Source organism: Gopherus evgoodei, chromosome 3 (assembly GCF_007399415.2).
Source record: "Gopherus evgoodei ecotype Sinaloan lineage chromosome 3, rGopEvg1_v1.p, whole genome shotgun sequence".
NCBI lineage: Eukaryota > Metazoa > Chordata > Testudines > Testudinidae > Gopherus > Gopherus evgoodei.
Window position 1 is genome coordinate 208042210 of NC_044324.1, and position 22335 is coordinate 208064544.

General features: G+C 43.3%; 1 protein-coding gene across 3 annotated transcripts in view; it reads left to right on the plus strand.

Annotated features, from left to right (window-relative positions):
- The window catches only part of SPRED2 (sprouty related EVH1 domain containing 2), a 91524-nt gene that overhangs the window by 49051 nt on the left and 20138 nt on the right, over positions 1-22335 (plus strand). For all 3 annotated transcript variants that reach the window (XM_030557886.1, XM_030557887.1, XM_030557888.1), the window contains exons 2-4: positions 5818-5995; positions 6971-7139; positions 10033-10097. In XM_030557886.1, coding sequence (XP_030413746.1) covers positions 5818-5995; positions 6971-7139; positions 10033-10097 — 412 coding nt within the window. The remainder of the gene's footprint in view (positions 1-5817; positions 5996-6970; positions 7140-10032; positions 10098-22335) is intronic.

Below are 22335 nucleotides of genomic sequence, written 5' to 3' on the forward strand. Positions count from 1 at the left end.
TGTAGAAAACAGGAATCTGGGGCTTATTTTTGAAATATATTTCTTTCATCGCATGTTGTTTCGTTATGTTAGGTTTCTTATCCATTGTAATCTTAAAAGTCTTTAAACAACCAATTTTTAGCTGCTGTAACATTAGTCAAGCCCCTTGTCATTCAAGCCAGTCTACCTGGCTGCTCTCTGTCATCTGCCATCAAGTGAAAATGCATGAATGTTCTCTTTCTTTAGCGGTTCCCACTTTATACCAGTGTTCTATTGAATTGTATTTGTTACCACCTAGCCTCAGTATTCAGTTTGTTTCTGTGTTCTTCACTCTACAGTTTGGTCTGACTTAATTTGTGTCTATGTCCCCATGGCAGTGTCCTTGGGATGACTTTTTGGCCTTATGCAATTTCCAGATATGGGGCCTGATCCAAAGTCTATTTGAGTCTCTTCATTGGCTTGAATAGACTTGGATCAAGCTTGTAAGACATTCCTGGCTGATGACATTGGGTACAATCCAACCAAACCGACTTCCACAAAATATGATTCAATGGTGGAACTGTCAGTGACAATTAACAAAGTGTCTGTCTTTTCCCACATTCAATGTCAGATTGGGACATCCAGTCAAGCAGCTGTTATACACTCGGATACAGTTGCAGGCCTTGATACTCAAGGTGTAAAAGAGCCATACGTCAGAATATCAGCATAGATGTCTTAATAAAAGCCGTATGATTCACTTAGTGCCCCCACGAAAATGTAAATACAAGGGGGAGGGTAATTTAAAAAAAAATTCAAACCCAGAGTTATATTAATATTTAAAACAGAAGAGCATGTGAAGCTTGTCAACGACGAGAGAATTGTCTGACATCATAGAAACATGCAACCTTTAAACCTTAGAAATCTAAAATATTGGTGATTGGAATCAGTATTAAGTCAAGTAAAATCTAAATTAACAAATTTTAGAAAGTTCCTAGCAGTGCTATTTCAGGAGAGTGAAAGGCTCTGAATTCTGCCTAGAAAGTTAGTACTAGTTTGTATAGAAAATGTTAGTCTGGGCTATAATACATTCAAGAAGTTTAAAAAAAGAATAAAAAAAATAAGGGAAACAGGCCATTTGTTCTATTGAAGAGTATTTTGAAGATTGTGTTCATGTCTCTTTCTTAAAATAAAGGTTGAAATTCCATGAATACTTCCCAGTAACACTAAAGGATGTAATATAGAAGCAGTTAAGCCCAAAATAGAAGGAATGCAACCTTAGAAAAACTAGAGGGGAAGAAAGACAAATAGTTAATCTTTGGTAATCAATGCATAGAGATAATCTTCAGAAACGGTATGAAAAACAAAGCACAGGAGAAGAGAGTTCAAACATCATCATGGCGAGTGCTTTCTTGAAGCAAGTCAATTTTTGTTTGAAAAGAACGTAGCATATGTAAATTGGCCACTTCGTATCCAGAGTGGAAGAAATAAATTATTTAAAAGTTATTGTGAATCAAATTTAGAAATTATTTTTAGTAGAAGCCAATGGCTGCATAACACATTTTACAGGGAAAATATTAATGTCTGGATCAATCAGACTCTGGACATGCTCATCTGACTTTCTCCTATAGAAGGCTACAGTATCTTGAGAGCTGGGAGCAAGATTTCTGAAGACATCCCTAGCTACTTAATCTCAGTTCTACTGATGCTTTGCATATCTCATCCAGAGCTATGGGCAGCAATATAGGCATACACGACTTTATTAAAAGCAGATGTCCAAGCAAAGCCGTTTATGACAGCATCAGAATATATTGGAAAACGTCATGAAAGCCAATGGAAAAGTAGTTCCAGAGGCCCACGGCAAACAGAAGGTAAAACTCTGCCTTGTACAAGGCTGTGTACAGGGGAATAAAAGCCATACTAAACCATCAGACAGTCCTTATGAAGCTGTTTTGCATGCAAATCCAGTAAGAGAACCAGAAGTCTAGGAGATAAATCAGATCAAAAGGGAACCATTCTGGAGAGACTTCTCTAGAACTCTCCATCACCACAAAACAGACTACATGATTCCTAATATACCCAGCTAGAAGCAGAGGCTCCAGTGTCTGACAGACTCCTATGTTTTGCCAAACTTGATAGATCTTCCATTTTCCTTGGGATACTCTCAGTTTTTGGGTGACTTCTGAAGATTTTCCGAGTGGGTGGTTGGATCTCCTAGGAAAAGAGGAGTTCTGAAATGAATTCTGCAGGGCAATAACACAGGCATCGGTCCATACCTTTATCTCTATCATAAGGTAAACCGTTAGGCCTCTATGAAGGCTTTTGTTCGGAGACAGATTCTGCATGATACAACCAGGTAGATCTCAGATCTCTGCCTTTCTGCTCTGGGTACTACTTTTGACATTACAAGTGACCAAACTGAACTTGGAGGTGCAGGACGAAAAATAATTTTACCTATTGCCGTTTCTTTTCTCTTATTTCCTACTAGTCTATGTGTGTGCATCCTGTGGCTGAAATACAGAACAGTGCTAGTTGGGGTGTCTTTTAGGTACACTCCTGTCTTGGAATTTGCTTTTAGCGTATCTGTGACTGGGCAAAACACCGTCACAAGATAGAAAGGGGTTAAGAGCCAATTAGTATGGTTATGGAATGGCTGCTATATGAGGAGAGATTAATAAGACTAGGACTTTTCAACTTGGAAAAGAGACGACTAAGGGGGGATACAATAGAGGTCTATAAAATCATGACTAGTATTGAGAAAGTAAATAAGGAAGTGTTAATTTACTCTTTCTCATAACACAAAAACTAAGGGTCACCAAATGAAATGAATAGGCAGCAGGTTTAAAGCAAACAAAAAGAAGTATTTCTTCACACAGTGCACAGTCAACCTGTGGAACTCCTTGTCAGAAGATGTTGTGAAGACCAAGACTATAACAGGGTTCAAAAAAGAACTAGATAAGTTCACGGAGGGAGCTCCATCAATGGCTGTTAGCCAGGATGGGCAGGGATGGTGTCCCTAGCCTCTGTGGGCTAAAAGCTGGGAATGAGCAACAGGGAATGGATCACTTGATAATTACATGTTCTGTTCATTCCCTCTGGGGCACCTGGCAATGGCCACTGTCAGAAGACAGGATACTGGGCTAAAGGGACCTTTGGTCTGACCCAATATGGCCATTTTATGTTCTTACGTTTGAGTTATGTGTGTCGCTCCTGTGCTGTAATTAGTTGCTTCTCCACTAGAGAGGTGGGCCTAAGAGGCATCAGGTGATGGACACTTAGGATTCATCATCTGAAGGGACTTGGTTGCCTTTTAAGAGGCCTGAGTCTGCAGGAGAACAGATCCCTCAGGGAGATTCTGTCTGAGGGGGCATTGCTCAAATACTAGCACTGGAAGAAGTCTGGAGTTACGAGAAGGGAGATTGAAGACTGAGCCTAGATGAAGAAGGGTTGATTTTTTTTGGAAAGACTTTAGGTAGTAGTTTGAACTTTTGTTACTGCTGAGTTGCATACAAGCAGACAGAGTACAGGAGATCCCACCCTGTCGCTAGGGGTCACATTGGTGGTGAGTGTGCACCATAACAGTGCCAAAGGACTGCAAAGTGAGCCAGGTGGTTGATCTGTAATAAGCCTTATTATTACTTATTAATAAGTCCTCCTTTTGACTTTTATTTTAAATAAGCCATTGCATTAATTTCACTTTAATGTTTAGAGAAAGTCTTTATTTTACCAAAGTTTCTCATGCTATTTCTCGTCTGTTCCCCAGTGGCCAGACTGACTTAGTTGTGTATGTAAAATCCATAGGATGCAAATAAGCATGAAGTATGGGTGTTTGGTTTCTGGTCAATGGTAATTTTGGACTACATGCCAAGCTTATTTTTAAACATATTTTTGAAGTTATTTAAAGTGGAAAATAAATCGTTAAAGGGAGAGGAAAACATGAAATAAACAGGATATTTATTTTTAACAAACGTTTTCCGAGTCATGTCGCTAGGCTGGAAGCAAGACCACTGTTAGTGACTTACTAGATATTAAAGCCTGGTTGCATTTGAGAAATGCAAGTTATACGTCAAACAGCAACCACTTTTAATGAAATATTAACTGTGTGTTGGTAAATTTTTAAAAAAAAAAGATTTACCATGTGTATAAGGACGAATGGTGCTGCCTCTCTATTAACCTTAGCCGGATCTTGTCAAGTTTAAAGAGATGCTATCAGTTTGGTCAGATGCCAAGAACTTTTGCAAAAAATAAATTTCAAGCTTCATCCCTCAGATTGAGGTCTAGCCTATTTTAAAAGGCATCCTTTGGGAACGCTGCATGGGTTTACCATCCTTTTTATGGACAGTATGTTTTGGGGGCTGAACAGGTTGTGTCATTTACTAATACAAGCTTTTGGGCCTGTTTGATTTGACAGTGTGTTGAAAACTTACTAGATCAAGCAATTAGTTTCCTCTTCTTCTGTATTTTCCTACCCTGGTGTAGTGGGTCAATTAATTTACAAGCATGCTCTGTATTAATATTCCCCAGTAAAAAAAAGTGAGATGAGTACAGATCCACACAGGTCACTGTAATGTGCTACACCGTCTCCGCATAAGGTGATCAGATGTCTGTGGTAGCATTGGAACCAACTGTGATTATAATTGTGCCTGTTGACTGTTAATGTGCATGGTGACTCTTCAGTTTCAGCTCGGGACCTGACAGCCACTAGAACTATCCTTCGGCTTAATCAGTACAGCTGACCACATGCTAGACATAGAGGGTTTTTTTACTCAGATTGTTGGTAGGTGGGGTAGTAATTACACTTTTGTGCAGGACTGAAATCTGCCACCTTCTGTTTGGACTCTCCTCTTCCATGATGTGTGAAAGTCTTGTTTTGATTGCCAGCTGAGACTGGAGAAACTAATGCATTTATGGGTGTATCTCGAAGTGAATGCTCTTCTTCAGGTGACAAGACCACTCTCCTTTTTCTTTCAGTAACATTTTTAAATGGTGAGACAAGGCTAGCAGTGTCAGAAATTCTTGCATTTCCTTGATTTCACTCTTGTTTCATGCGTTGGTATACTATGGAAATTGTGCTAGTTGCATTGGTTGATCTGCTTCTAGTAAGGGATCGGCACTGATTCTCTTAGCTCTGTGAGCTGCTTCCAGCACTGCCCATGAGATCTTGATGGAACACCATGTTCTTTATGGGGTAGGTGGAGCTGCCTTAGAGTTCTTGTGTGATCCTAAAGATTAATGTTGGGCAAATTGTTCCTGTGCCCAGAGGGCATGCTTACGTGGAATATTGCAAGGTTCATTCTTTCTCTCAGGGAGCATGTTATGCTGGCTGAAGATGAGTTTCCAAATGTAATTTAATGTGTTCAGGGTGGGAGGTAGCACTACATGTTTTGGACGCTGGTACCTGACAGGTTCCCACTTTCCAGTGTGATACTTCAGCAGTTGTGATCATGGGGGACACTGGAGCTAGCATCCTTCCCCTTGTTCAAGAGGGGACTGCTGGCAGGATGCTTTTCTGCGAGGGGTATTCAGCCCTAGAATGTGCTTCTTTGTAGTCCAAGACTGGTCTCCCATTCGGGATCTTTTCCTGATGGACTGGAGTAAAAGGCTTCAGGCTTGATTGTGATGTGGTGTGTTTCATTTGTGTGTTGAGCTCCTGGAATTAGACTGGGCAATTACTGCTGTTTGTATAGTGACTGTGGCAGTAAAGAACATCTGCTATAAACACTTATCTATCCTCAGATAAAACTTTAAATTGTTGCGCAAATACCTGGAGTCTAGATCTGTACTTTCTAAATATTGCAATAAATTAAACTCTTGTAAGATTATATGTGATCTCACACAGTTATTTTGTTGTTGTCGTTACAGTGACAGCTATATTGTGCGAGTCAAAGCTGTGGTTATGACCCGAGATGACTCCAGTGGGGGATGGTTACCGCAAGAAGGAGGCGGTCTCAGTAAAGTTGGCGTCTGCAAGGTCATGTACCCAGAGGGCAATGGAAGAAGTGGATTTCTAATCCATGGGGAAAGGCAAAAAGACAAACTGGTAATAGAGCTTAATTCAACTTTTGTCTGTTTTCTTAGGAAAGCTACCCAAAATCAACATATTCTTATAGGAGTTTCAAAACCAAACAAAAAAAATCTTGAAAGTAGTGTTGGATTGTGCAAAATAAACCCATCCTAATTCAAATGAACAATAAATTATCATGACCTGTTTTTTAGGTTGTCATGTTATCTCCTTGAGATAGCAATTGCGTGTTGAATAGCAATATGTAAAGGCCACCTTTAATTCCTAAAACATGAAACTGACACATTTATTTTTCTAAGACCTAATAAGAATACGTGAGAAGTGAACTGAAGTGTAAAGAATTCATGAAGCTGGTCACGTTGTACTGAGTAATGCAGCACAAGCCTTTAAAACAGCAATGAATTATTTATGCTGCATGCTATTCAAGGTTTGGACTAGTAGAGTAAGAATGTGAGGACAAGTTGTCTTTTTATGAATTGACAAGCTCAGTTCCTTCCAATAGCTATTTATTTAGAAGACTTCTTTTATTGCACAAAATAAAATGAATAAAACTTATATTCAAATATAAATTGGAAGTTTAAAAAAAAACCTGTTGTTTTTAGTTCCCTGTTGGTTAGTTTTCCTTGTTGGTTTTAGGATACGTAATTATAAGATGGAAAAGCTTAAAAATCCACTTCTTGCAAATTGGTTTGGTACATGCTTATAATAAATATTTGAAAATAAGCTAGTTGAATAAAAGTGGATAGTTTGGTGTAGTTTTAAGATTCTTATTGTCAAGAGACCTGGGATTTTTAAAGCTTTTGTTTCATTTACAACGGCTTTTGACATGATTTTATATTGAATCATATTCTCGCACCAGAGTAACAGATTCATAACTTGCTTATTTTGTGTTGGGGAGATTGTGGGGCAGGAGATTCTGGTCTGTACTAAAATAGAGACAGCCACGCCTTTCAAGTGTAAATGTAACCTTACTTTTGTGCTGAAAATTTTTAGGTGGTATTGGAATGCTTTGTTAAAAAGGACTTGGTCTACACTAAAGCAAATCCTACATTTCACCACTGGAAGGTTGACAACAGGAAGTTTGGGCTCACTTTTCAAAGTCCTGCCGATGCACGAGCATTTGATAGAGGAGTGCGGAAAGCAATTGAAGACCTCAATGAAGGTACTGAAGCTTCTATCAGCATTCTGCTTGTTTCTTTGCAGAGGAGAGGTTCCAGAGACAGGACTCTCTCAAGCTAACTTGAATGCATTTCTTACTGCGGTCAGCCAATTAGCCTTTAAAATAAAGTTTAGTTCTTGTTCAGTAGAGAATTAGATTAGTAGCCTCTTCGGGAGGGAAGGATTTAACTCGGGCATTTCTTCAGAGTTTCCAATCCCTATGTAGCCTAATCCATCAAGACCTAAGATAAAAAGATGCATTACTTATAGCTGTGGATCTAACTATAGCTAGCAAAAGAACAAAGTATTTCGCATCTTGTCTTTTAGGTCCCTTTTCTGTACATGCAGCTAATGCTGCACTGGTAATTATTTCATTATATGTTGTTGTGCTTTGTTAAATTATAGTATGAATTCCTATGTGGACTTGAATAAATCATAAGGATTTTTTCTTTGACAAAATTAATTATGTTAAGTCTCCACTTAATTGGAGAACTAGTGCTTGAAGGCTTCATTTTTTTATCCGTTCAAAATTTGTATTTTATTTTAAAAGATTTGTCCATACTTGGATGTTGTTCTAAACTTTTCTTTTTCGCATTATATTGCCATCAAACGAGAATCAAAATGTGTCTTCAGTTCAGAACTATCCTTTATTTTGTTCTCATTTCAGTGAAAAATAATTAATTAATTATTTGATAAATGGCTTTTCATAAATAGGTAGTTGTGCTACGAGACCTATCTTTTTTCTGAATGACTGGAATAAATATATAAATATTAACAGAATATTAAGTTTAGGATGTTTGTGCTAAAAATCTAGTTTCTTACATTTTTGGATCTTTAATTTTTGAACATTTTTAGCTGTCCCAACGCAAATACATGGCACTCCTCGTCCATGCCTTTTAAGGTCTTACACATCTCCACCCCAGTCTACATCTCTGTCATTATGCCCAAGTGTTTTTCGTGTGTATCCTTTTTTCACTCTGTTCCTTTTCCATTCTTCTCTGCCATTCCTTATGCCTGCAATTCCTGCCCTCATCATTCAATTCCCTCCATTACAGCAGACATTTCAGTGATGATCTACTGAGAGATGAGATCAAATCCTCACTGGTCATTCATGCATTATGTGCTTGACCCTGTGCCATGGAAATCAACGGGAGTAGAATTAGGCCCTATGCTTCTGAACTGTATTCCTTTTCTTGTTTGTCTCATATAAACTGTAAGCTCTTTGAGGCGTTAAATGTGACATCTTCTATAATATAATTCACCCTGAATCTCAATTATATTAATAATGTATATACTCTGTATTTAAGGGAAATTGTGATAAAATGGTATTTGAGAACATTTGTACGTGGCAGCAACTCGTAACTGAAGATGTATTGAATTTGAGTAGAATTCAAGATTGAAGTATACATTTAAAGCTGTGTGGCTATTTTTTAGCTACTGTTCAAAATCAGTGCATCTATTTATCACATTAACAGAACAAACTGATGCTGATGGGTGTACTCTTACTTAACTTCCAAATAGGGCTATCCAAATTAAAACCAATATCCAGTTCTCATGTATATACATTGAAGTTCTGGATTTGAGTCACTGTGACTCAATACTGTCTATGCAATCTGGTCAAATTAACACAACCAAGCATATACATTGAAGCTTCACTGCATTCAGATATTCTTAGAAGCAAAACTTAATCCTTAGCTTGTTTCTTGAAGTATCAGAACTACAGAAATTCTGTTTGGTGTTAGAGACATCACACAGCTCTGGAGACATGGGGGCTGGGCTTCCAACCTGAATATATATGCACATTTCTCATGAGGTGAAAATTTTACCCTTAACTCTGCATGTCTTCATGAATACTCAACTCAGGTTAGTCTGCCACAGATAAGATTAACGTTTAAAATCTTTCTGAGTTAATGTAACTCATTGTCTGCCCCAGTACAAACAATTTAATTTAAAAAAAATTGCTAAAAGCTCAGCACTCATAAGCAATAACAAAAATGTGTGATGTGGGAGGGAGAGAATTTTGATACAATAAAGTTTGGTGATTACTCTGGTTTAATATTAAAAATCCACATACAGAGTTCCACAGCCTCCCTCCTCCCCCCTCCAAATGTAGAGAATACTGGAGTGTCCCTTTTTAAATGCATGAAATGTTTAAATGAGATGAAGGAAGGATTCTTGGATGAAATTTGCAAATTTTGTGTTAAACCCTAATAGTTACCACAAGGTTAATCAGAACCTCCTCAAATTAATTTATTCTTCTACCTGTTTTGTTCTTTCTTCTGTCAACTCTTACATATTTTGTTTACAGCAGGGAGGTGAGAAGGAAAGAGATGGCTCTCTGACAAATACCTTTTAAAACAAAAATTCTTCAGAGTAGGTCATTATTTTCTGAACGCTAAAGACTGACTCCCTTTCTGGTTGAGCTTTTCTGTATGTTTTGTTTGTTTTAATAAAAATAAGTTTTCTGACTTCAGAGGTCCTTAGCTTGATGTAATTCAAGGTAGCTCCACTGATTTACATTAGTGAAGGATCTGGCCCTGGATGTTCGTTCATTATACTTTCATCACGTTTTGAAAATGAAAACACTATATAATTGTCAGTGCTTATCATTATTCTACCGTGATCTAATAGTACAGGCAGTCATACAATATCAGTTCAAGGAACTCTTTCTGGTTGTCACCTTTCTAATCTACTTAACAAGAGACATTTTTCTTTTTTCTTGTTAATTTGTTACCACTTTACACTGACACAACAAATTTATGAAGTGAGAGTTTACCTGGGGAATGTAATTGTCCATGATGATCCCAGTGGTCAAAATCCAAATAAAATCCACCAACTTTTAATTTAAAAAAATCTGATGTTTAGAAATGTCATATATTTTAATGATGTTTTTCTAGGATCTACTACTTCCTCTTCAACGATCCACAATGAGGCTGAGATTGGTGATGATGATGTCTTCACAGTAAGTAAAGTTAGTTTGAAATTGTTCTCTTTTGCACTGTAGTTCACTTGATCAGCCTTTTCATCATCATGATTTTCTTTAGTGTCTGTAAGTGATATTTCTCTGTTCATCTTCTGCCTTCCGTGGCCCAAAAGAAGATTCTGCCTTCTGAAGTCCTCCAACTGTCATCACTGTAGTATCACAATGTAGAGCAAATGTTCATAGTGTCACAGAGCTAAGTAGATAATGCCAAAAATAAAATATACGTTTCATTTAATTTTCAAATGACGTGGCTTTGGTGGAGTTCACACATCTTTTGTGTTATCTATCTGCTAGTTTTAGAGACATTGAGTGTTACTGGCATGTTTATGGAAATCAAGTTTGTCATGTTTGTGGTTATTCATGAAAACTGAATTTTAAATTTGCTTGTGCAAGCATTAACATAAGAAGTCCATCCAAGCTTATTCAAATTGGGGAGCAAACCAGATCTTGTGACTTACCTGACCAATAGCAACTATATAACAGTAGAAAATCAGCCATTCATTATTATTTGATGTTTATAATTTATTTCTCATTTTATTTTGTAGTAGCATCTAAAATGTGTCTGGAGCTTTCCTAAAAGGCAGTGTCCCTGTCCCATCCATAAGCTAAAAAGGTTGAATGAATATATCGGATGAAATTTCAGTCTGGTCATGGATATTATTCCATGGACAGAAGAAGACTAAATTAATCAGATTATTTGCTCAGCTCCAGTAATGTGCATCCCCACCTTTCTTGTAAATGAACTGTTTGTTGAAAAACACTGGAGAAAGCAGAGGGCTAAAGGTGGATATCTTCAGAATCCAAAGTAGAAGTCATAAATATACTTTATTACTGCGTTTCATTGCTGTGAAAGTGTGAAAATATTTCATTTATTTCTCATTTCAAAAATGTGCTTTTCCTATGTATCTAGGATAATGGAGGGAGGAAACGGAGCAGGAAGCATTCAGTTAAATCCTGTGAATGTCAGGCGAGGGGGTAGGGTGGGGGAGGGGAGAGCCCAAAGCTGAAAGGTAGCTCAGGATGAATTTAACTGAGCTTCCATTAGATCAGCATGATGTGGGTCTGGACTGGTTTCCTGTAGTGTTTTGACCAGATCCTCTTGACAGTTGGCATGTTGTTCACATCTGTTCTTTTGTCACAGTTCTAAGAGACAAACAACAGCAGGCAGGGTTAAAAGGTGACTTCCTGTGCTCCAGAGCAAAACTATCATTAGCAGCTGCTTCCCAGCTACCTGCCAGAAGTGATTTATAGAATCCGAGATGGGAGAGGGTGAGGCCTCATTGGAGCCAAAGTGCTTTACTCTTTTGTAGTATTTATCCAAAAGTTACAAGATCCTTGATAACAATGGTCTGGTGCCATTTGAAATGCATATGTATCTTCAGGCTTGTGTATTGCTTTTGAGCATTTGTTGTAAAGTGAAGGTACTCAACTTGTCATGCGTGCAGGTCAGCTTTGTTAGCCGTGGTAGAGATGTTGAAGCTGCCAAATGAACATTCCATTTACATTTCTCTTTAAGTGCTTTAAAAGGAATTATAGAAAATAGTTAAGTATCAGAGGGGTAACCATGTTAGTCTGGATCTGTAAAAGCAGCAAAGAGTCCCTGTGGCACCTTATAGAATAACAGATGTTTTGGAGCATGAGCTTTCGTGGGTGAATACAACGCATCCGACGAAGTGGGTATTCACCCTTGAAAGCTCATGCTCCAAAACGTCTGTTAGTCTATGAGTTGCCACAGGACTCTTTGCTGCTTTTAAGGATAGTTAAGTTCTTCCTAAAATCAGTCCAATTTGTCAAGGGACCAGATGGATCCATGTGAGTAACCGATGCCTGAAAATCCCATGGTTTTGTCCATAATATTTAGGTTTGGGCCCATGTATAGATTCTAGGTGAATAGAAAGTTGGGGTGCTTTGGTTTTTGCATAGGAACAAATGTTGGAAGTACTGTAGTTTTAATGCTTGTGTTAGGAAAGCTGGATAAACTGTGCATCAGCTATTTTAAATATACCGTCAATCCTACATTCAGTGTTCAAAACCAGAACTGAAAAATAAACTAATTTTTCTTCCCACTTGACCCCCAATGAGGTATACATATATAAGGTGTCTGTACACATATTATTTTACTACAGTGATGGGTTGTTCGGGTGCACCTTCCAACTTAGTTGGCAGGACCCAAGATTCACCTCTTTCATATAATTACGCTTGAAACATTGAAGCTACGTGGTGTACTTCGGGCTACGTTTATGGATAATGTTAGCATGCAAGTAGTCAAAACTTAGTTGGGATCAGCATCCACTTAAGATGAATGGTGGAAGTTTATGCCTCAGGTTCTTCAGTTTCAATCTGTCTGGCAGCTCTCTCAAGAAGATAATGTGTTGATTTATGTACTAAAAGTAAGGTTGCTAGGTCTTTGTGTTTCCAAGGATCAGGGCCATTTTTCACTAGCTGTAGGCGGCTATGCTTTATAGCTGTTGATAGTCTCCAGAAGGCTGTTTTTGTGCCGCTCAGTTGACCATAACGTTGACTCTCATGTAATCCATAGTACAGTAAAAGCTGTTTTATCCAGCATGTTGGGGGAATGGGAGGTGCCGGTAAGTGAAACATGCCGGTTAACTAAGAGGGAGGGAGTTTGGGTGTGAGAAGGGGCTCAGGGCAGCATGTTGGGGCACAGGAGAGGATGCAGGGTGTTGGATCTGGGGGGCGCTCACTTTGAGTGGCTCCCCGCAAGCAGCGACCTGTCCCGGCCACTCCTAGGTGAAGGCACAGCAGGGAGCTCCGCACACTGCCTCTACCCACAGGTGCCACCCCTGCCACTTCCATTGGCCGTGGTTCCCAGCCAATGGGAGCTGCAGAGCTAGTGCTTGGGATGGGGCAGGGGAAGTGTGTGGAGCCACCTGCCTAGGAGTAGCTGGTACATGTCGCCGCTTGTGGGGACCCACCCCAGGTGAGCTCCCCTCCTGGATCTGACACCCTGCACCGGACTATAAACCAGAATTTCAATGAAGATCAGAAATGCAGGTTTACAGAGCTTTCCAGTTGGTGAAGTGCCGCATAAAACAGCTTTTACTGTACTTGTGAAGCAGGAAAGCATTTGTATCAGATTGGCTACTCTGCCACCATTTAAGCCATCCATTCACAGTTTATGATATTGCTCCAATAGTCAGTGAGTGTTGGTGTCAAGATGTCCTCTTTGGTTGCCCAAGTTAGTAAAAGATCTCAAACTTGAACTTTCCCTTTCCAGTACCTTTAAGCGGTTTTGAACTGTTAATTTATAGCTCATTTCATCAAGGAGCTGGGATTTATGATGGTAGAGTGAAGGGACCTTGTCAGGCCACAAAATTTGTGTTTTGGTTAGGAAATTTTTTATTATTATTTATTTATTTTTATTTGCTTACTGTTTAGTCCTTTAAATCTGAAAGAGAATGAAGAAAAATTACCTTTGTTGTGTGCACTAGTAGGGTGTCGTCAACATTCTCTTACGTGACTCTTAAACTTCCATGCACCCATTTTCCCAACCAATGCAGAAGTATTCTCAACAGTAGTGCTGCTGCCATTTGAGTTTCGTTTCCACTGTGCTTCAAGATAAAGATGCATTACTTCTCCTCTTAGTCTACTTATAAATTTTATAAAACCATAACAACCTAAAAAACATACCTATGGTGAGATTTTCAAAAGTGCCCAGGTGATGTAAGAGCACAGTCACTTAAGCACTTTTGAAAATCCCAGCCATAATCTGTTCAGTCTAAGGATCTATATATACTGGGGATATTTGTATCAATATAGCTATACGCAAGCAAAAGCCCAGTCTAGATGCAGTACTCTGGTGTAAAACAGAGTTGCACCAGTGTGGCTTACTCCAGTTTGAGGTGTGTCGACACTGACAGTTTAAATTACCAGTGTAATTATATCAGTGCAAAATCCTTAGTATAGATAGGCATCAAAGCCTGATCCTTTCAGTGGATACCACAGGATATAGTGCTTTTGTATGCTTAGTTCTGTTGACTTCAGTGGGACTACTGTAGTGGTAAATAATATGCCTGGAAGTAAGTGGGGATGAGGGAATTAGGCCTATAATTATTTGATAAATTTTCCCTCCCGCATTGAAAGCCAAAGCCATACCTAAGCAGAAAACAAACCACCCTGAAAGACTACATAAACAAATGACTGGCTTGCAGGTAAAATGCTTGCTTTAAAGATGAAACCTTCATTTAGATTCAACAGTATATAGTACTATTACTTTAATTCCAGTCCTTCACTGGAATCCATAAATGTTTTTTCCATATGTTTGCAAATAAATTTCACGTGTCCCTGTATATTATAAATTTTCCCCTGAAGAGATGCAATCTGAGTAAGGCTAGCCATCCATTCTGTTTCCATTGGGGGAACACTGTCTTTCCAAGGATCTGGGATTATTCTGTTTGCCTCCACTAATCCAGTCTGCACGCATACTGCCTTCCTCAATTAAATGTGCTTCAATTTGAAAGTATCACTTATACTTCAGAACACAATGTATTCTGTGCTTCTGCAGCCACAGAATTTACAGCTGAATCCTCCACCTCTTGCTGGAGAATTATTTTTCAAAATCTAAGCTTTCACTTTTAAAAATTAAAATGGGGGGAAAAAAGGGTTTTCTCCCATATGATTAACAACTGAAAAACAAGAACTTAGTCCACTGGACGATGGAGTGGTGTCTTCCTGAGTCTGCAGAGTGCATGAAGCAATAGCTCTGAGCAGTGTAAACAGCCCACCGAAATAAATAGTGGCTGTTAATTCTGAAACCTGTTGACAACCTTAGCAGAAACATTGGTCAGATCTGTGCATCATATAAATCCAAATAGCCATCTTGCGTGCCAGAAGTGGACCCAGTGGCAGAAAAACTCTCTAGCTTTCCCTTTAATAACTTCCTCAGTATAGTTCTGTTTTGTAAATACAAAAATCTTTCTCTCTGTTCTCCCCTCTCCCACATTCAGTTATTAATATGCCGATGTAAAATAGATACTTTGGTATCAAATTCTAACACATGCTACAGTACTGAGTATTTTCATATGTAATCAAAACCTCTCCGTTTAAATGAAACTGCCGAAGAATCTCCAATCTGCTACACCAGAGTGCTTCAGAATCCATAATATAGAGAGGAAGGATGGTGGTTCCACTCAGGGCCCTACCAAATTCATGGCCATGAAAAACGTGTCACGGATCATGAAATCTGGTCTTTTGGGTGCTTCTTACAGATTTCACTGGGGAGACCGGCGTTTCTCAAATTGGGGGTCCTGACCCAAAAGGGAGTTGAAGGACAGTCACAAGGTTATTTAAGGGGGGTCGCAGTATTGTCACCCTTACTTCTGTGCTGCCTTTAGAGCTGGGTGGCTGGAGAACGGCAGCTGCACAGAAGTGGAGGTGGCAATACCATACCATGTCATCCTTACTTTTGCCCTGCTGCTGGCTGCAGATCTGCCTTCAGAGCTGGGCTCGTGGCCAGTAGCCACTGCTTTCCAGCTGCCCAACACTGAAGGCAGCGCCACTGCCAGCAGCTCACAGAAGTAAGAGTAACAATACTTCAAAAAACCACCCCCCTTACAATAACCCCGCCCACACACACACACACACACACACACACACACAACTCCTTTTGGGTCAGGACTCCTACAATTACAACACCATGAAATTTCAGGTTTAAATAGCTGAGATCATGAAATTTACTATTTTAAAAATCCTATGACCGTGAAATTGACCAAAATGGACGGGGAATTTGATAAAGCCCTAGTTATACTGCTAGCCTAGAACTCTGAACAGCTGGGTTTGATTCCCTGCTCCCACACAGACTGTTGTGGGATTGTAGGCATGTCTTTGTGCCTTAGTTCTCCATCTGTAAAATGGGGATCAGAGTATTCCCCTGGCTCACGGGGGAGTTGTGAGATAAACACATTTTAAGACACTGAGGTGCTCAGATACTATGGTAAAGGAGTGAGCTGGGGAACATACAAATACTTCAGATAGAATCCTTGTTCTAGAACATAGATCCAGCCTGCTCTGGAATACGTTGGATCTTGCACTTAGTATACTGAACATTCGGTTGAGATAGCCCTAAAGTAGAATGATCCTTTTTTCTCTTGCATTTTTTCAATATGCATGTATAATCACAAATTCCCATAGCCCGTGGATAAAATTGAGAGGTTATTGGGTGTTTCTCATGTGGTTTGGCTGCCGCTAACAACTGTTTAGGTCTCAGACCCAATTACCTGCCATGTTATTACAGATTATGTCAAATGTTAACACTGCAGCCTTTTTTTTTATCTTATTGTTTTATAATTTAAAAAAGAGATCTTGTCCCACTGCCTTCCCATGAAACCTTTCCCCTACTTTCATCTCCCATGTAGGTGTCAAGTGCGCTGAGGCATCAGTATTAAAATTCATAAGATTTATGTAAGTTGAATATGCACTAAATCTGATTTTTCTTGCTAGCATGTCAGTTCACACTCAGCTAGTTCCTGTAAAGAACCACTGCCATTTTTTTTTAAGAGATAATACTTAGAAACTCATTCAAGAATTTGTTACTGGCCACAGGATATTTTTTTAGGTTATATTTAAATTTGGAATATATATATATTTTTTTTGTCTGAAAACAATGTAGTCTGTTCTGGGGAAAGGGACTCTCTGTGGACAATGTTGAAGGGTGGAGCCAGGCCCTGAGTGTTAGGATTCTTCCATCCGCACCAACTCCTGCATTGGTTTGGACAGGAGCTTAATCAGTAGCAGCAGGTTGTGGCTTCCCTTCACAGGGCTATGAGATAGTGGCAGAAAGGAAAAGTGCTTCTTTACTGGGCAGTGCATAGGACAAGACGACTAGATAGGTTCCACCGCCCACCTTGACTCTTCTATAGGCTGGGCAGAGTTCAGGGAAAAGCCACGGCAGTGAAATCAGGCAATATGTTGCCTATATTCTTCCTGCTGCTCAGCAACCAACTGTAGCTGCTGCTCCAAGTTCCGGTTGCTGTTCTGTACATATGACCGTGGGCTCAGCACTCCCACCCACATCCTCTGAGGTCTGCTTTTGGGCTCGCATGCAAACCACAGCTGTTCCGTTTGGGTCGAAAATACCAGCTGAGAAAAGTGAACCTGATCCCCTCCCCAAATCCTCCTTCAAAAACAAAAAACCCTTTGCTTTATCAAAAGAACAAAAATGAAAGACTTAGAAGTAGATACGATTTTTTTCAGTACTTAGGTGTTTTGCATTAAACAAAATGTATTACTGAGTATTAGAACCCAGGACTCAAATGCCAAACTTACACTAGCCAAATGTTCCTGTATCTTAGTACAACTCTCATCCTTCCTGCCTCATCACTTCTTCCAGATCTGTTTTTATTTGTTCCAACAGACTGACCACTGAGGTTTACATCCTCATAATGAGTCTCATGCACATGTATTATCCTCAGTTCAGTGATAATTCTTTTCCTTCCATTGATCCTAAGATGTCTTGTGTTTTGACATTGCTTCCTGGAATTGCCTCTAATGCAGTGGTTCCCAAACTGGGGTTCGTGAAATGTTACAGGGAGTTCGCTGGAAAAAAATTTCTAATGGCGGACAGAGCTGTGCCTGGGGACCCCACGGGCAGAATGGGCCCAGCAGCCCGGAGCCCCTGGACTTCCAAGAGCTAAGCAGATCAAAGCAAACATATCTATCACACTGAGGAGATTTGAACTTCAAGACTCCTTATAAGAAATGGAAAGGGAGGTGGATATTTTTTTTGATGATTTTAAAATTAAATAGGCAGCTAATATTGTTTTAAAAATTATTATGAAGAACAAGTTTAAGCTTTGTTGTAATGTGTGTCGTTCGCCTGGACTGCTCAAGACCTGAATGCTTGTGTAGGAGGAACTCTTTCAGTTGGCTTCTTAAATACCTTCATGCTGTTTCACATCTGATGCTCCTTGATGAAACATAGGAGCCTTGTCTTCTTCTTCGAGTGATTGCTCATATCCATTCCATTTAGGTGTGTGCGCCGCGCGTGCACATTAGTCGGAAAACTTTTACCCTAGCAACTCAGTGGGCCGGCAGGTCGCCCCCTAGAGTGGCGCCACCATGGCATTTGATATATACTCCTGCCGGCCCACCCGCTCCTCAGTTCCTTCTTACCGCCCGTGTCGGTCGTTGGAACAGTGGAGCGCGGCTTAGCTGACCTCCACTTCCCTAGCTACTCGTATTTCTCGTATATAGTTATGCAGTTATAACCCTTTTATATATATATATTGTATAGTTATACGTGTTTTCTTTGCTAACATGGTTAGTTTAGTTAGCGGGGTTCAGGAAGTAGCCCCTTCCATGATCCCGGTGCCGGAGCCCATGCATGGCTCACCGGGTTTTAAAATGGGCCCGGCCTGCCAGAAGCCGCGGCCGAAGGGAGATCTACACGACTCCTGTTTGAAGTGCATCAGGGAATCACACTTGACAGCTAAGTGCCCCATTTGCAAGGCTTTTAAGCCTAGAACAAAAAGGTGCGGGACTTTCACTTACCCCTCCGAGCGATGTTCAAGCGGTGGACAGAAGCGCCTCCTCGGCACCGGACCCCGCCGGTACTACCAAGGCCTTTCGGCACCGATGTCGACTCGGCACCGCTCCCTTCTTCTGAGGTCGAGAAAGCCTACGATTCCTGCTGGTGCCTGATGGCTCCCCGGCACGCGCCGTGGTTGAGCCCCCTGCTCCTGCTGCTTCCGTGCCACCTGCATCGCAGCCAGAGAGCTCGTCTAAGTTGGATTACCCGGCACCGACACCTGCAGAGGCACCGATGACATCGGCACCGTCGATTCCAGTCCCCCAGGGCCACTGAATCCGGTGCCTGGCAGCTCCCCGGCACGCGCCGTGGTAGAGCTTACTGCTCCTGCTGCTTCCGTGCCAACTGCACCGCAGCCAGAGAGCTCGTCTAAGACGGATCGCCCGGCACCGACAATGTCGGCACCGTCGATCCCGGTCCCACGAGGGCCGTAGAATCCGGTGCCTGACGGCTCCCCGGCACGCGCCGTGGTTGAGCTACTGCTCCTGCTGCTTCCGTGCCAGCGACACTGCAGCCAGAGGGCTCGTCTAAGTCGGATCGCCCGGCACCGACACCTGGTACGGCACCGATGACGTCGGCACCGTCGATCCCGGTCCCACAAGGGCCGTAGAATCCGGTGCCTGACGGCTCCCCGGCACGCGCCGTGGTTGAGCTACTGCTCCTACTGCTTCCGTGCCAGCGACACTGCAGCCAGAGGGCTCGTCTAAGTCGGATCGCCCGGCACCGACACCTGCTGCGGCACCGACGACGTCGGCACCGTTGATCCCGGTCCCACAAGGGCCGTAGAATCCGGTGCCTGACGGCTCCCCGGCACGCGCCGTGGTTGAGCTACTGCTCCTGCTGCTTCCGTGCCAATGGCACCGCAGCCAGAGAGCTCGTCTAAGTCAGATCGCCCGGCACCGATACCTGGTACGGCACTGACGACGTCGGCACCGTCGATCCCGGTCCCACAAGGGCCGTAGAATCCGGTGCCTGACGGCTCCCCGGCACGCGCCGTGGTTGAGCGACTGCTCCTGCTGCTTCCGTGCCAACGGCACCGCAGCCAGAGGGCTAGTCTAAGTCGGGTTGCCCGGCACCGACGCCTCTGAGGCACCGACAACGTCGGCACCGTCGATTCCAGTCCCACAAGGGCTATCGAATCCGGTGCCCGACGGCTCCCCGGCACGCGCCGTGGTTGAGCTTATTGCTCCTGCTGCTTCCGTGCTGACGGCACCGCAGCCAGACAGCTTATCTAACTCGGACCGCCCGGCACCGACACCTACCGAAGCTCTGACGACCTCGGTACCGTTGATCCCGGTCCCACGAGGGCCGTTGAATCCGGTGCCTGACAGCTCCCCAGTATGCACTGTGGTTGAGCCTGCTGTTCCCTCCACGCCGGAGACGTTACCAACGGCGAGGGCTCTCAGTGCCATGACAGAGTCGATGCTGCCTGACCCCGACACCGCCGGTGCGGGTAATACAGTCTCTTCAGGTGACCGTCCTCTGTCAGCACAGCAGAGCGGCACCGTTCATGATCACGGTCCCGCAGACACTCCAAGTCCTGTCGGCACGCCGGACACCACTGGCAGTCCCGGTGCTGTTTTCCTCATCGGTACTGGTCGCACTCGCTGCACCGGTCGGTATCCCGTTCGCCGACCCGCTATCGGCACCGTTCCGACTCCCGGCACCGCGGCAGGTGCCTTGACTCCTGTAACCTCTCCCCGAGCCTCGAGATCTCGGTCGACCTCCCGGCACCGTTCTGGTTGCGGGTCTGGATCTCGTTCCAGGTACCGATACGCCTCCCGGTGCCGGTCCCCGGTGCCGAGTTGGGCAAGGTCCGAATGAGTCAGAGATTCTGCCTGTGCCTTCTTTTAGTACCTCCATGGCCGTCCGGACACGCATCCGTGTCATCCCATATGCGCAGATTTTATGTTCAGGACCATGATTCTGATATGATGGCCAGCGGGCGCCAGCCCCGAAGCCGAAAGAGGCTTGGCGAATGAACCTGCTTGGCCGCCAGGTGTACTCTGCAGAGGCCCTGCAGCTCTGGGTAGCAAAGCAACAAGCCCTGCTTAGCTGCGATAATTATAGCACCTGGGTGAAGGAGTTTCTCCCTCAAAACTCCCACCAGGAGTTCGCTGCCGTCTTGGAGGACGGGGGAAAGAAGGTTCCCAGAGCGTCCCTCCAGGCCTCGTTGGACGCAGCAGACTCTGCGGCCAGGACTCTGGCCTTGGGTGTCGCCATGAGGTGCATTTCATGGCTTCAGGTTTCATACCTCCGGCCGGAGCTGCAGTATGCCATTCAGGATTTACCCTTTGCTGGTAAAGGCCTCTTCGCGGCAGAGACAGCCCCAGGCTGCGAAGCCTGATGGACAATAGGGTCCTAATGCGCTCTCTCAGCATGCATACGCCAGCGACCAAACGCAGGCCTTTCTGGCCCCAGCCGCCATACTCTGTACCTAGCCAGAGGCAGAACTCTGGCAAACGGCAAGGCCAAGGTGGTCGCAGACGAACGTCAGGACCCCTAAAGAGCCAAAGTCAAGGTCCCTCGCAATTACCACTGGGACCGAAGACGAACCTTCCAAGGTTCGCCTGAGGGCGGTGTACCAGTCACAGGCCGGGATCCCGCTTTCTCCTGGCGTGGCCCCAGTTACTTTCAGATCGCTGGGTCCTGCGCACGATGGAGCATAGGTACCACCTTTAATTTGCTCCAGCCCTGTCCCCCTTCAGCGGACGAAAGGGGCAAGGGGTTTTACTCCCGTTATGCCCTAGTCCCCCACTCGAACGCAGGTCCCAGACCTTCCTGGTCCTGCACGGACTCAACCGGTTTAGGATAAGGTTGAAGTTCTGCATGGTATCCCTGGGAACCATTATTCCATCCTTGCCTCCTGGGGGCTACTATGCCGCCCTGGATATGAGGGACGCGTGCTTTCGCAATGCCATCTTCCCTCCGCACAGGAGATGCCTCCGCTTTATAGCCAACTGTCAATACTCCTGGTTTACGGCCATAGTCGCCGCCTACCGTCGCTGATGTCGGATATGCGTTTTTCCGTATCTGGACGATTCGCTTATCCGAGGAGACTCTGAGACACAAACCACTCAGCGCGTGGGCATCGTCACGGTCTTATTCACAGGTCAAGGCCCGATGATTACTATAGAGCAATCCACTCTGGTTCCCACGCAGAGGTTGGGCTTCCTAGGGGCTATCCTGGTCTCCTACCTAGCCGGAGCCTGCTTATCACAACTGCGGTTTTAGGCGATGGCAACAATCACTGAGGTCTGAAGGCTTTCCCAACGACCTCGGCTCGTTCTTGTCTCAGTCTCCTGGGTCCATGGTTGCCCGCAAGTTTGTAACCAAACACGCCAAGCTCCGCCTCCGTCCTCTCCAAGTCCGGCCCACCTCGGCGTACCGCCCGAACAGGGAGCCAATGGTCATGGTAGTCACCGTTTCCTCGAACACCTTAGGCTCCCTAGAGTGGTGGCTAACTCCCTCCTTGGTGTGGACAGGGATGTGGTTTCATCCGCCCCAGTCCTCACTGCCCTTGACGATGGACGCATCATCTCTCTGCTCGAGTGCTCATGGTCACCTCCGAGCTTAAGGCCTTTGGTCTTCTAGGGAGCTGGCATTCCTCATCAATGCCCCAAAAATGAGAGTAGTCCGCCTGGCGTGCCAGGGGTTCCAGCTGCAGCTGCG